This window comes from Podarcis melisellensis, assembly GCF_964234715.1.
Source record: "Podarcis melisellensis genome assembly, chromosome: 1".
Classification (NCBI taxonomy): Eukaryota; Metazoa; Chordata; class Lepidosauria; order Squamata; family Lacertidae; genus Podarcis; species Podarcis melisellensis.
Genome location: NC_138528.1, coordinates 4557428 through 4571758, shown reverse-complemented (window position 1 = coordinate 4571758; position 14331 = coordinate 4557428). Strand labels below are relative to the sequence as shown.

At 48.9% G+C, this 14331-nt stretch overlaps 1 protein-coding gene across 3 annotated transcripts in view; it reads left to right on the top strand.

Annotated features, from left to right (window-relative positions):
* Positions 1 to 9467, top strand: part of FRMD6 (FERM domain containing 6) — a 158723-nt gene extending 149256 nt beyond the window's left edge. For all 3 annotated transcript variants that reach the window (XM_081911687.1, XM_081911686.1, XM_081911688.1), the window contains 2 exons: positions 142 to 233; positions 3023 to 9467. In XM_081911687.1, coding sequence (XP_081767813.1) covers positions 142 to 233; positions 3023 to 3307 — 377 coding nt within the window. In that variant the 3' untranslated portion in view covers positions 3308 to 9467. The remainder of the gene's footprint in view (positions 1 to 141; positions 234 to 3022) is intronic.
* The last annotated feature ends 4864 nt before the right edge of the window (positions 9468 to 14331 follow it).

Here is a 14331-nt window from a genome sequence, read left to right as displayed (position 1 = left end):
CAATCGGATTTTTCCATTACGCTAAAAAGCAGGCTTCTGATGTACTGTTCCCTAAGGGATGCTTAGCGGTTCTGTTAAGAACTGGGCCGCCCTTGAATAATGACGAATTCTTGGCTCTTTGCTTTCTTGTTTCCAACACAGGATTAGTCGTCAAAGAAGTCAGCTCGTCCACTTCCAGCTCTTCGGAGACTGTGGTCAAGCTTCGTGGCCAAAGCATTGATTCATTGCCCCAGGTTTGTAAGTTCTGCATGAGTCCATAAAGTTCTGCATCCGAGGCCATAAAACCATAGAATTGTGGAGTCTCTAATTCAGGGGGCAGCAAACTTTTTCAGCAGGGGGCCGGTCCCCTGTCCCTCAGACCTTGTGGGGGGCTGGACTACATTTTGAAAAAAAAAGATGAACGAATTCCTATGCCCCACAAATAACCCAGAGATGCATTTTAAATAAAAGGACACAATCTGCTCATGTAAAAACACCAGGCAGGTCCCACAAATAACCCAGAGATGCATTTTAAATAAAAACGCACATCCTACTCATGTAAAAACACCAGGCAGGCCCCACAAATAACCCAGAGATGCATTTTAAATAAAAGGACACAATCTGCTCATTTAAAAACACCAGGCAGGCCCCACAAATAACCCAGAGATGCATTTTAAATAAAAGCACACAATCTACTCATGTAAAAAAACGCTGATTCCCGGACTGTCCGCGGGCCGGATTGAGAAGGCATTTGGGCCAGATCCGTCTCCTGGCCCTTAGTTTGCCTACCCACGCTCTAGTGCAGGGATGTTCGAAAGGTAGATCGTGATCTATTGGTAGATCACGGGGTGTCTGTGGTAGATCGCTGGACCCTCCCCCCACCCAAACTGGTAGAAACTGGTAGATCACTGCCAGTTTTTTTTAATAGCGGGAGCAGATCTCAGTCTCTTGAAAGCTGGATGTGCCTGCTCTAGTGTTTCCTTAAGCCAGTGGTTTTCAGCCCGTGCGCCGTGGCACCTTGGGGTGCCTTGAGGGATGGTCAGGGGTGCCGTGGGCAAGACTGGCCTCTTTCCTCCCCTCCCTCCTCTGATGCCCTCTTGCGTCTCTGCCTCCCAAAGGCTTGCAGGGCTGTTTGAGTTTTTTTAAAAAAATTTATTAGTTTTTATTAAATATTACAAGAAAATAAAAAGAAAAAAGAAACAGAAACAAAAATCAATACATAACACTGTAAACTCATTTGTCTACGTATTTTCCAACACGCAGACTAGAAAAGAAAAGAGACGAAAGCTAAAAGAAAAGAAAAAAATACTTTTCATAATCAATAATGCCAAATTTATACTTCAAACATTACAATATATATATATATATATATATATATATCCCAGTTAAAATATTCTAAAAGACTTCCACCACATTCACCACGCTTCTCTTAGTTTTTCTTAGTTTCTAGTTCACCTTTACACCTGTTCTTCAGTCACTCCCTTTCCTTGAGTTCTTTCATAGTCCATCAAATCTTTGTGTTCTCTATATTCTTCACAAGGTTAGTCTAAGCACAACCAAACTTTCATATTTGAGGCTTGCAGGGCTGTTTGTTGCAGCAGCGCAAGCTGCAAGCTCCGCAGGCGAATGGTGCCTCTGGGGCTGGCCGGGGCGGCTGCTTGCCAGGAGCTAAGGCAGACTCAGAGTAAGTGGGGGGGGGGAGCCCAGTCGGCCAGTCCACCAGCCCTTGCTGTTGGAAATGGACGGACAAGTCCCAGGCCTCTGTGGGGCAGTGTGAGAAGGCACGTCTCTTTGGGGATGCTCAGAGACCAGGGACAGCAGCGGCAGCAGCTGCCCAGAGGACTCCCAAGGAGAGGGGAGAGGAGGCTGAGGGAACCCTCCACAAGGGAGGGTGTTCGGAAAGGGGTGAGGGGCTGCCAGTTCTGCAGGCAAGGGGTGGCCTAACTGGGCTCCTGAGCCCCACAAGGGAGCCACAGAAAGAATGTAGTTGGTCAAGGGAGCCATGGACTCCAAAAGGTTGACAGCTGCTGCCTGAAACCCTTCGATGGTTATATTTTCTGAGAATCCTCCGGAAAAATAATCTCTCAAAGGACCTGTTGATGGCATTTTACCATTGTACTGTGGATTTGGATTGGATTTGATATCCCACCTTTCACTCCCCTTCAGGAGTCTCAAAGCGGCTCACAATCTCCTTTCCCTTCCTCCCCCACAACAAACACTCTGTGAGGTGAGTGGGGCTGAGAGACTTCTGAGAAGTGTGACTGGCCCAAGGTCACCCAGCAGCTGCATGTGGAGGAGCGGAGACACGAACCCGGTTCACCAGATTACGTGACTACCGCTCTTAACCACTACACCACACTGGCTCTCTGCGGAGAGTGTATTAACTTATGGTCTGTGTGTGTGGTTTGGGAGCTGCATGGTCAGGGAAAAAAGAATGCTGTCCAGGGTTGTAAAGACTGTGGAGAGAATAATTGGATGCACTCTTCCCACCTTGGATCAAATCTATGCTTCCAGGTGTCATAAGAAAGCTGCAGAGATAGTGCAGGATAGTGCGCACCCCGGAAATGATCTCTTTCAGCTTCTGCCTTCTAGAAGAAGGTACAGGGTGAGCTCCTGTTGCTTGGTCCCTGCAACCTAGCAGTTCAAAAGCACGTCAAAGTGCAAGTAGATAAATAGGTACCGCTCCAGCGGGAAGGTAAACGGCGTTTCCGTGCACTGCTCTGGTCCGCCAGAAGTGGCTTAGTCATGCTGGCCGCATGACCCGGAAGCTGTACGCCGGCTCCCTCGGCCAGTAAAGCGAGATGAGCGCCGCAACCCCAGAGTCGGCCACGACTGGACCTGATGGTCAGGGGTCCCTTTACCCTTTACCTTTAAGGTGGTCTCTGTGGAAGCATATTGTATTTAATTATGGTATTTTTAGGGGGATAGCCAGGCTGGGATAGCAGGCTTGTTGGTTTTTGAAGGTCTGATGCGGATTTTTTTCAATTTTGTTGTTCTGTATGGGACAATAACAATAAAGATGACCGTTTCCTCTTTCCTGCAGACGGCCTGCCGGAAGCCAAAGACCTCCACTGACCGGCACAGCTTGAGCCTGGACGATATCCGGCTCTACCAAAAGGACTTTCTGCGACTCGCCAGCCTCTGCCAGGAGACCGCCCAGAGCTACACCTTCGGCTGTGGCCACGGCCTGGCCGAAGAGGGCCTCTACTGCAACGGCTGCTTGGCGCAGCAGTGCATCAACATTCACGACGCTTTCCCCGTCAAGAGGACCAGCAAGTACTTCTCTCTGGATCTCGCCCACGAAGAAGTCCCGGAGTTTGTCGTCTGACGCTGCCTCTCCAGAAACGCCTCCGGAGCTGGGTACTCGGGAGGGAGGTTGACCCAAGAAAGAGGACCGTGGATTCCCTGGATTATTTCTGGTGCCATAGCAGGGGTATATAGCGATATATATTCCCCGTCAGTTTTTCTTCTCGGATACTACACAGATCCTGTGTGTTGCACTTTGACAAAAATGTGCCTGCCCCAAAAGCTGGTTCTTTCCGAATCGACGTCTGGAAACACGGCGGTCTTCTGTTCTCGGAAGCCAGCCTTGAGCACTTGTTGGCTCTCTCGTTTTGACAAGAAAAAAACGATGCACAAAGATTGGCTTTTTAATTTTATTTGCCTCACGCCAAGCTGCCGTCTTTGTTCCGCGCTTCAGGTGGCCGTGGCTTCTTCCTGCATCAAATTTTGCAGCTTTCTTCGGGTCGGCCATCGTGGCATCAATGCTGAAAGCGAGGACATCGGTCTATATAGTATTCTTTCTCCCCCCCCCCAAACCCTTTTTACTTCCTGCACTGTGTCAAGCCAAAGAAATCGTCCCAAACAGGAAGCCATCGAGACCACAGGTGTGAGCAATAACTGACCAAAGGGACTTTGTCCTCCTTCGGTCGAGAGGCCTGGGGGAGAGCGGCAAGTGTGTCGCGATGCCGTCGGGCCACCATTTTCCTGTTCTTCCCCACCGAAAGGAAAAGGACTGCGGTGACATCATCTCCCATCTGATATTTTGTGTTGTTTACAAAAGAAAAAGGGGAAGAAAAAAAACAGGCCTAAAAACAGATGTTCAGAAAAGTGGGATTTTGAAAGCTGCTGGAAGCGTTTTCATTTGAGGTGGAAACAACCTCACGAACAGATAATCTGTCAGGATGTAGCAATACGGTTTACTGACCAAAGTACCTTAAATTTGAGAGAGAGAGAGAGATTATATATAAAAAAATGCGTATATAAGTATAGAGAGGAGTATTTGTTTATTGTATGCTTGAACTTGCAGATCTCCCGTTTTACGTTTTGTTTTTCTGTTTTAAATGCCTTTTGTAGAAAAAGTTAACTACCCCACCCCATGTTACATATATAGACAATCTTATAAGCTCTACTTACACACAGGGAAGAAAACTTGCTCCCCTTTTCTTATTGCTGTCGAGGGAGGGGGGGTGTTGTTGCTGCGTCGTAAGCATGGCTTCTTCCTCACCCCCATAGTATATCTTTGCTGTTTTCTTTTTTTGAACTGGGTATTCTGTGTATCCTGAGATGCTCCCTTCTGCCATCCTCTGACCACAGGCTCGTTAGGAGAATAGTTTTGCCCCCTTACCATTCAGCATAGCTCTTATAAAACAAACACACCAAATACTTTACAAATACAGTAACATTTGTGGGCAGCAAACACATCTTTGACCTGACCTCCTATGTGCAGCTATAGCAAGATTGCATCTTACGTGCGTTGAGCTTGCACGATTTCGACCATACGCGGTCGGAGGCAGACCGGTTGGAATCGGCCCCCCTGAACTCCAAACGAGGTAGAGATCTTTATAGAGCTCCTTACCTTCTCCGCCTTGCTTGAGGGGCAAGGCCCGCTCAGGGCGCCACCTCGGGGATGCTCGTGCAAGATCTCGCAGGGCCATCTGGGTTCCTGCGAGATTTCGTGTGAGCATCCCAGAGCCAGTGTTCTGGGCTGGTCTTCATCCCCAAGTTAAGACAGAGAGCTAAGCTGTCTTAAAAGCTTTTTTTTGCTGCTGGATCAGTGTGGTTTACCCGGCACAAAAGGAGCTTTTAATCTCTCTGCCTTACTTGCATACACCTGGTAACTGCAGACACGACTCCAGGGGTTTGGGTATATATGATTTCCGTATATATGCAGAACCCTTGGAACCAAACCTCCACTTAAGATGTACAATATTTATTAGTCTTCCGTGGAATAAAGGTATGTGCACTGCCAGAGAGCTGAAATTGGCCGTGACTTCTGCTTCGTGATCCAAGCAGTAGCAAACATATTTCGGGGGGGGGGGCAGCCCCATATTCTGTGCTGAGCAGCGTTCCCCATAACCTGAACTTTGAGCCGAGAGCTTTAGAAGGTGATGCTCAGCTTCTCCGTTCTTCTGGAAAAGTTGTGCCTCTTCCTCCAAGGGGAAGGAGGCTGGTGTTCAGAGGACGGCCGTCTTGGAATTACGTCTTTTCAGTAAACGGGTCTGGGTTGTCCCCTATCTCAAATTGTCCCAAAACCTTCAGCCGTTCTGCGGGAGCGGGGGAAGCAAAACGATTTAAGTTTCTTAGCACAATGCCTTTTTAAAAAAGCACGCGAACAAATATTTTTTGAGAGGTTTTGTATTCACAGCCATACAGCATCGCCATATTTTGATACACTTGTCTTTTTTCTAACTGGAGCCTTCTTAAATATATATATGTACCTGTATATATATATATTATTTTATAAAGCTGAAAGCAAGGATATTTTTCTAAAGAGGCAGAAAATTTCCATTCTTTCCTTTCCCTCCCCACCTTCCCCCTGTTTTGGTATCCAAATAGGCTGACCAGCTAATCAGTATTAAGAGTTGAGCCAAGAGAAGTCTCAAGTTGGGCACGTCTAGATTCTGCCAATTGCTTCATATGATCTTTCACTGGTACCTGCGCTCCTCAGCATGTCAGCACAAGATGTTTGCAGCTTCCTTTTGAGATTTTGCTTTGTGATACAGGCAGGGGTGTGTATGTTTGTGTGTCGTAAAGCAGCAGTTGCAGTGAAACTGCATGTCCTTTATGTTGTGCTTTGCCATTGGCACTGCCCGTTTGGCACAGGTGCCAACCCCCTTCTCCATAGCATTCTGGTACCAGCCATTGCAAATTGCAGACTCCACCCCTGGCAGGCCAATCTTAATCCCTCCTCAACCAAGGATGGCAACCTGGGGATTCAAGCACCTGGTAGGCTGCAATACACAGAGAGTGGACCATGTTGGGCTTGGAGGACTGTATATAAAGGAGCAATGTTGCCGTTGCTCGCCCTGTTCCTCGCTTCCCATTGGACAGCCCTCTTGTCATTTGACGCAGCATCAGAAGTTGCCCACCCAGATCTGTGGACAGAGGCCGGATCTAGGTGAGACAAATTTCGGCAAGGAACGTGGCTGACCTTTCACTCTGGTGTGGTGGTCAGGGTGTTTGAGAAGGGCAGGTGATACTACCAATAAGCTTGGCTGGTTTACCCTGGAGACTTTATTTTGGAGAAGGAAGAGGAGATTTTCTGAAATTAGCCGTTTCCCAGTCTCCCGTGAATGCCCCAGCACCGCACAATCGCACAAGCCAGCCATCGCGGTTTGCGTAACACTTTCCTCTGTGTCTCTTGAGACACAGGTAATAACAGCGACAGCTCACCTGAGGTGACCCTTTCGTCCGTCCCGGATGCCTGGCTGCAGCCAAATTCCTTGATTTTGAATTCTTATCGATCAGCTTTTTGTTGTTGCTGTTCCTGAGCTGAACTGCTGAACGATCTAAGGCAGCCTTTGCTAACCTGGAGCCAGGCAGAGGTGTTTAAACTACAGTTCCCATGAGCTTCCAGCATTATGCTGCCATGCAGATGGGAACTGCAGTCCAAACACCTTTGCACGACACCAGGATAGCCAAGGCTGATCTCAAGTCATAATATCAGGCGGCAGTCAGTTTGCACGGTGAAACTGCAGGCTGATATTAAATGCAGATGCACGCACACACACCCTGATCTAATCTGAGTTGGATTCAGATGAGCATCTGTGTCATGGAGGAACACCTGTGAAGTCACTATGCAGTGATGAGAACTTTCCTCCATAGGGTCTAGCCGCATGTGAGGGCCAAGTCTCGGCACGCTAACTCAGCTGATTTGAAACATGAGGGAGGTGAGCTCAAAAGTGCCTTATTCCCAAATGCCACAGGTGGGCACACGGCTTCAGCTGTGCTTGCCTTTTGGTGAAGTTTGAAGCCGCCTCCGTCACCCAGCCTGTTGTCTTGCGTCCGATCAAAAATGGAGAAGCTCTGTAGATAAAACAGTTCTTGCCATTAGAGGGCAGTATCACCCTGGCGACTGAGCGCAGGAATGTTCCGGATTTCGGTTCACCGCTGTGTTGACGAAGGCGAGTGTTGCGCCTTGCGAGACTGAGCTGTGTGATTGGACAAGCCATCTCATATCTCGTCTTTCTGGCTTTTGGTGTAGAAGTAAAGACGCTCTGCGGACATCATCGGAAGCCGTATCTCACAGTTGCACAAAAGCCGAGGCTGGATCTGTGGGTCTGTGTTGCCGCTGCTTAAAATAAGACTTAAAACAACAACAATAGTTGACCTGGTGTGCGGTCTGTTGTCTGGCTTCTGTGTGATAACACTTGCTTTGCGGGGAATGCTCGCTTTGTTTTATAGAACCAGCTGTGAGGGTCTTTGTGCATAAGCTTTCAATTTATTTGGACGGTTTCAGCTGAAAACCCACTGCTTGCGCGTAAGTCTTGCATGGCGGCATAAGCCAGGGACAGAGACCTTGAGGAATGAGTGCAGGGGAAATTAGACGCATATGCAGAGAGCCCACCAGCAAAAAGTTGCCTTTGTGAGCCCAAATCTAGCTTTGTGTGTCTTCAGAGATGTGCTGGTGGGTCCCAGTGGATGTCGGCGTGTGTGCTTTGTCCCTTTCCGATCCCCACAGCAAATTGGGGCAGAACTGCCTGGCTCTAAGGGTGGGCAAGGCCTTCGGATGGCAGCAGGGCCTGCCAGGTAGTGGCACCGTCCTTGAGAAGTCCAAGCTCACGCCTGAAGAGAGGTCAGCTCTGGGGACGGGCCTGCACCTCAGTGCTTTCATCCAAAGCAGCGTGAAGCCTCTCCTTCCGTTAGTGTAAGGATTTGTGCCGTGGGACGTCCCCCTCGCCTGCACCCTCCCCAAATCTGCTCCAGATTTAGCAGGCCAGAGAGAGGGGAAAGTGCCAAGCGAACTCCTTGCACTAACTGGACGGGGGACTCAGCACCACTTTGGATATGAGTCCCTGCTTTGCACGCCTCGCATCCCAGCTTCTAACCCTGGCATCTCCAGCGACGGGATCCCAACTTGCAGGGCGGAAAGCTGCTGCCAGCCAGAGCGAGACACTATATTCCCAGGTAGACCAGTGGCTTGGCTCAGCGTGGTTGAAGGCAGTCTGTTCGTACTTCTGCATGCTTCATGTCTAAAGCATGGGTCTGGTTTTCAGAGAAGGTGCCTTACAGGGAGTCAGGCCAGCTCAGAATTCCCTACACCAGCGTTGCCCAAACTTGGGTCTCCAGCTGTTGATAGACTACAACTCCCATCATCCCTAGCTAGCAAGGACGGTCAGGGACCATGGGAGTCATTGTCCAAAAAAAGCTGGAGACCCGTGTTGGGGAAACACTGCTCTACACTGACCGGCAGTAGCTGTCCGGGGGCTCGGGCAGCGGACATTCCCAGCGTGACCCAGAGGTGCTGCTTGAAATTGCACCTGAGACCTTCTTTCTGCAAATCACTGGGCTTGGCGGCCTCTAATGTGCAGCGATGCTCAAACTCCTGACCCCTTCCTCAAAAGGAGACGTGTTGGTTCCTTGCCACATGCCCTCCCCTTTCCATCAGCAAAAGACTTACGGGGTGGGAACTGCATGGAACCAACCCCTGCCCCACTCTGCTCCTTTAGACCTGAGCAAACCAGAGCCGCAGAGGTCCCTTCCGGGGGCACGAATGTCATGGCAGCCGCCAGGGTCCTCACTGTGCGATGGGGGCGGCACTGAATTGTGCCACTGGGGAAGATAGCCTTTGGCCCGTAACGTGTTGGTAACCTTCGGGGTGAGGTTTAAGGGAAGGGGGTATCGAAGAAGCAAGTCCTTTTGTATTATAGATGTCCAAAGGAGGCCGTATGCTACCAGCCTGTATTTTTATATATATCTCTATAGTATATACTTTTTGCATTTCTGGGAACTCTTTAGCGGGTCTGGGTGGTGCCCCGGTTGCTGTCGCCGCAGAGCCCCAGCTCTGAGCGCCGCACCACTCAGACAAGCCCCTGCTCCTTTCTGTGAAAGGCTCTTCCCCGTCCGGGCGGTGGGCAGTGGTGCGCCAGCAGCCGGGAGCAATGCGCTGAAAGGAGCATAGCCAATTTGCGTTTGTCACGCGGGACATTTGCGGTGTGCGGCCTTCTGTTCGAAGAAATGACAATAAAAGTCGCAGTTTACATTGCCGTAGCTCCTCTGGTTTTTGTTTGTTTTTGTTTTTTTGTTTTATTGAGCGGAGCATCTCCCTCCCCACACTAAGGGGGTGGTGGGGAAACCCAGCCGTCAAAATAGCACATACATATCTGTATTCTCGACTGGCGACCCAGAGAGAGGTGAGTCAGAGGTGGAGCCATAGAGTCCTCGGGAAGGTGGAGCCATAGAGTCCTCGGGCTCCGTAAACACCTTGGAGATCCAGCATAACAAAGAGGGGCATGTTTGCTGTTGTGAATTCTTCCTTAAGTCCTGAGACAGCCATAGGAAAGCTATAGTCCCTCTTCCTCACTTACTCACATAAACTGTGGAACTCTCTGCCACAAGAGGCAGGGATGGTGGAGACCAACCTAGATGGCTTTGGAAGAGAATTAAAGGTAAAGGGACCCCTGACCATTAGGTCCAGTCGTGACTGACACTGGGGTTGCGGCCCTCATCTCGCTTTATTGGCTGAGGGAGCGGCATACAGCTTCCGGGTCATGACTAAGCCCCTTCTGGCGAACCAGAGCAGCGCATGGAAACGCCGTTTACCTTCCCGCCGGAGCGGTACCTATTTATCTACTTGCACTTTGAGGTGCTTTCGAACTGCTAGGTGGGCAGGAGCAGGGACCGAACAATGGGAGCTCACTCTGTCGCGGGGATTCGAACCGCTGACCTTCTGATCAGCAAGTCCTAGGCTCTGTGGTTTAACCCACAGCGCCACCCATGTCCCTTACGTAAGAGAATTAGACAAGCTCTAATTCTGAATTCTAATCTATGAGTGGCTGGAGAAACCCAGCCAGATGGGCAGGGTGGTATTGGTATTGTTGTTGTTGTTGTTGTTGTTATTCACAGAGAAGAGGGTTATCAATGGCAACCAGCCACAAAGGCTATGCTCTGCATTCCCAACTGGCCACAGCAACACTTCTGAATACCATTTGCTGGAAACCACAGAAGGGGAGAGTTGCTCTTGGGGGTTTTTTTGTTTGTTTGTTTTTTTTAATTAATATTGAACTTTCTTAAGTACAAATTAGAAAAACATACTTATTTACAACAAAAGAAAATACAAAAGAAAAAGAAAATACATATAACCAAGGAAAAAATAAGAGAATATTTTATCTCTTTTCATATTTACAGTTATTTATACCTCTATAAAATGCTATTCACAATAAAGGAGTGAAGTGAAAGGTAAAATATCAGAAAAAAAGAACAAAGAAAAAATAAAGAAGTAGAAGAAAACGATCAAAAGTGAATTTTTTTAAAGTAGATAAGTATTCACTATACATAAGCCATTTCCAATCTATATTTATATTTGACTGTATAATTTCATCTTGCTCTTGTATTCGAATCCTGCCTACGGGTTTCCCACAATGGGCATCTGGTCAGCCACTGTGAGAACAGGACGCTGGACTCAATGGGCCCCCTTTGCCTGACCCAGCAGCCAGGCCTCTTCTCCTGTTCTTAATGCAAATGTCTCCCTGGGTGGTCCTGAAAATGATGCTTGCTTTATAGAAGGAACTTCCAAGCCGAACTGCATCTGCAAATAGCGAAACCTCCCTTCAGAGGAAGTGATTTGGGTGCCTGCTGCCATCTTGTGGCAGGATGCGACCACGAGAATCTGAGCAGCCCAGCTTAGAAGCTGGGTGAGTGAGGAGAATAATACTTGAGGGCATGACAGACAGCCAAACACGTTTCATGCACACATCCCTGGTTTCGCCTTTGCTTTCGGCATCAGAGCAAGGACTCTAGTGGAGCTCCTGTAACTTCACTGTGGATCCCTAGATGGCGATGGAGGGCAAGGATTCTGAGTGGGAGACCTAATGCACTCCCTGCCTTGGTGATTGACAGCTTAGGCTGGCAGGGGCTGATGGGAGTTGGAGTCCAGCAGCACCTGTCGAGCAACAGGTTGCTTTTCCCCATACACAGGACATTGTCATCAGCATACTGAAGCTCTATGACGGAAGTTACAGTAACCTTACTCTTTGCTTTCAGCCTGCTCAGATTAAAGAACTTTCCATCTGTCCCATACATGATTTCTACTCCAGTGGGGAGTTTCCCTTCGACAAAGTGTAGGATCATGGCAATGAAAATAAGGAATAGAGTTGGGGCAATAACACAACCCTGTTTAATACCTGATCCCACTGTTTGTTGCTGTCGTTATCATGGAGGAGCCGAAGGATGTTCACAAATTGATCTGGGCAGCTGATTTTCAGAAGGACAGTCCACAGGGCAGTGTGATTTACAGTGTCCAAGGTCTTAGTCAAGTCAATAAACGCCATGTACAGCGGTTGGTTTTGCTCTCTGCATTTTCCCTGAAGCTGTTGAGTGGTGAAAATCATGACCACTGTCCCCTAGAAAGTCGAAAACCATTTTGGGATTCAGGAAGGGTAGCCCCGGATATAGTTAGGAGACGGTTTGCTAAGATCCTTAAAATAATTTTGCAAGCTGCAGCTACTAAAGAGATTGTTTCCACAATCCATTCTATCACCTTTAAAAAAAAAATTGATAATTTTGGCATCCCTAAAGTCTGCTGGGATCTCCTCTCTCTCCCATATTTTTTCAATAGTGTAACGTTGGAAAGTGTCAATCACTTTTCCTACCCTCATTCCACATGGGTCAACACTGATGCCAAAATCCAGCATCACCTGAGCTCTGTAAGTGCAGCTTTCTCCCAACTGAAGCGCAGAGTGTTTGAGGATTGGGACATCCGCAGGGAAACCCAAATGCTTGTTTGCAAAGCTATTCTACCAACAACTTTACTGTATTCTTGTGAAACATGGACCACTTATAAATACCATCTCCAGCTCCTCGAAAAATTCCGTCAACGGTGTCCCCAAAAATTTTTACACATCACTTTGGAAGATAGGTGAACTAATGCCAGTGTACTGCAAGAAGCAAAGATCACCAGTGTCAAAGCAATGATTCTTCAACATCAACTTCGTTCAACTAGTCATGTTTTTCAGATGCCTGATGATCGTCTTCCAAAGCAACTACTCTATTCCCAACTTTAAAATGGAAAGCATAATGCTGGTGATCAACAAAAAAGGTTTAAAGACTCTCTCTCAAGGCAAATCTAAAAAAATGTAGTATAAACACTGACAACTGGGAAACACTGGCCTGCGAGTGCTTCAGTTGGAGAACACCCTTTACCAAAGGTGTCATGAGCTTTGAAGATGCTTGAACTCAGGACGAAGGGGAGAAATGTTCTAAGAGGAAGGCATGCTTGGCAAATCCACACCGTGATCATCCCTTGTCTCCTGGGTCCCCTCCTCTCCTGCCTCTGAGTCTGGACTGCTATCTGCCCCAGCCTCTTCCCGCTCACTAAACCCTGTCGCCTCTTCAACCTCCGACACCACCTCCTCCCAATCTGCTCCCTCTTCTCGCTCTGACCACTCATCACCACCCCGCCACCAGTCCCCTGGCTCCATGCCTTATTCCTTGGGGGGGGGCCAAGCTGGTCTCTCCCACCACTCCTCTGCCTCCAGCCAGTCCACGGCAGTTTTCCAGCAACTGCAATATGGAAGCATTGCTACCTCCAGCTTGAGTCAGAGCAAACTAGTAGCCATTGATTGCCCTCTCCTCCACGAATTTGTCTGTTCCTTTCTTAAAGGCAGGGACGCGGGTGGCGCTGTGCGTTAAACCACAGAGCCTAGGGCTTGCCGATCAGAAGGTCGGTGGTTCGAATCCCCACGACGGGGTGAGCTCCCGTTGCTCGGTCCCTGCTCCTGCCAACCTAGCAGTTTGAAAGCACATCAAAGTGCAAGTAGATAAATAGGTACCGCTCCAGCGGGAAGGTAAACGGTGTTTCTGTGCAGTGCGCTGGTTCACCAGAAGCGGCAGAGTCATGCTGGTCACATGACCCGGAAGCTGTATGCTGGCTCCCTTGGCCAATAAAGCGAGATGAGCGCCAAAACCCCAGAGTCGGTCACGACTGGACCTCATGGTCAGGGGTCCCTTTACCTTTACCTTCTTAAAGGCATGTGGCTGGGCAGCCATCATTGCTGGTTAGTTGCACAAGGCCTCCCACTTTGCTGTTGTGCAACCTGAATTTGCCAGCGCATGACTGAACGCCACCCCTAAATAGCATCAGTCTGGCAGATCCTGAAGACTCCCAACCCTCTTATATTGGGGAGATGGTAACCCCGTTAACCCCAAAGCAAACCAGCCCTCTCAGTTGCTTGTCAGGTGTTCTTAAATGCGCTGCCTGCCTGCGTTCTGCACTATTGACACCCAGACACACATGAATATACAGCAGCCCTCTGACAGATGACAGATTCCTTTTCCCTCCTGTCTTCCTTGCAAAGTCTCCAATCCCCGCTGACGGGTTGCTTGCAATCAGCCAGGGAGCAGGTTTCTTCAGCTGAATGACCCTGGCTTCCATAGGGCAGAAGGGTGTTTGCCAGGAGCTGGTGGATCAAAGGAGGGAGATGTGAATTTTATTCAGCGGGGAGATGGAGACATGAGCCAGCTCAACAGAATGCCAGGCGTTTTTCAAAGAAGGAAGATTCCCAGAACCTCCGATCCCAAGGATACAATGGCAATGTTTTTAGCCTTTTGGCTTGCTGATCAGAAGGTCGGCATTTCGAATCCCCATGACAGGGTGAGCTCCCGTTGCTCGGTCCCTGCTCCTGCCAACCTAGCAGATCGAAAGCACACCAGTGCAAGTAGATAAATAGGTACCGCTTCAGCGGGAAGGTAAACAGTGTTTCCGTGTGCAGCTCTGGTTCGCCATAGTCATGCTGGCCACATGACCCGGAAGCTGTGCGCCGGCTCCCTCGGCTAATAAAGCGAGATGAGCGCCGTAACCCCAGAGTCATCCACGACTGGACCTAATGGTCAGGGGTCCCTTTACCTTATGTT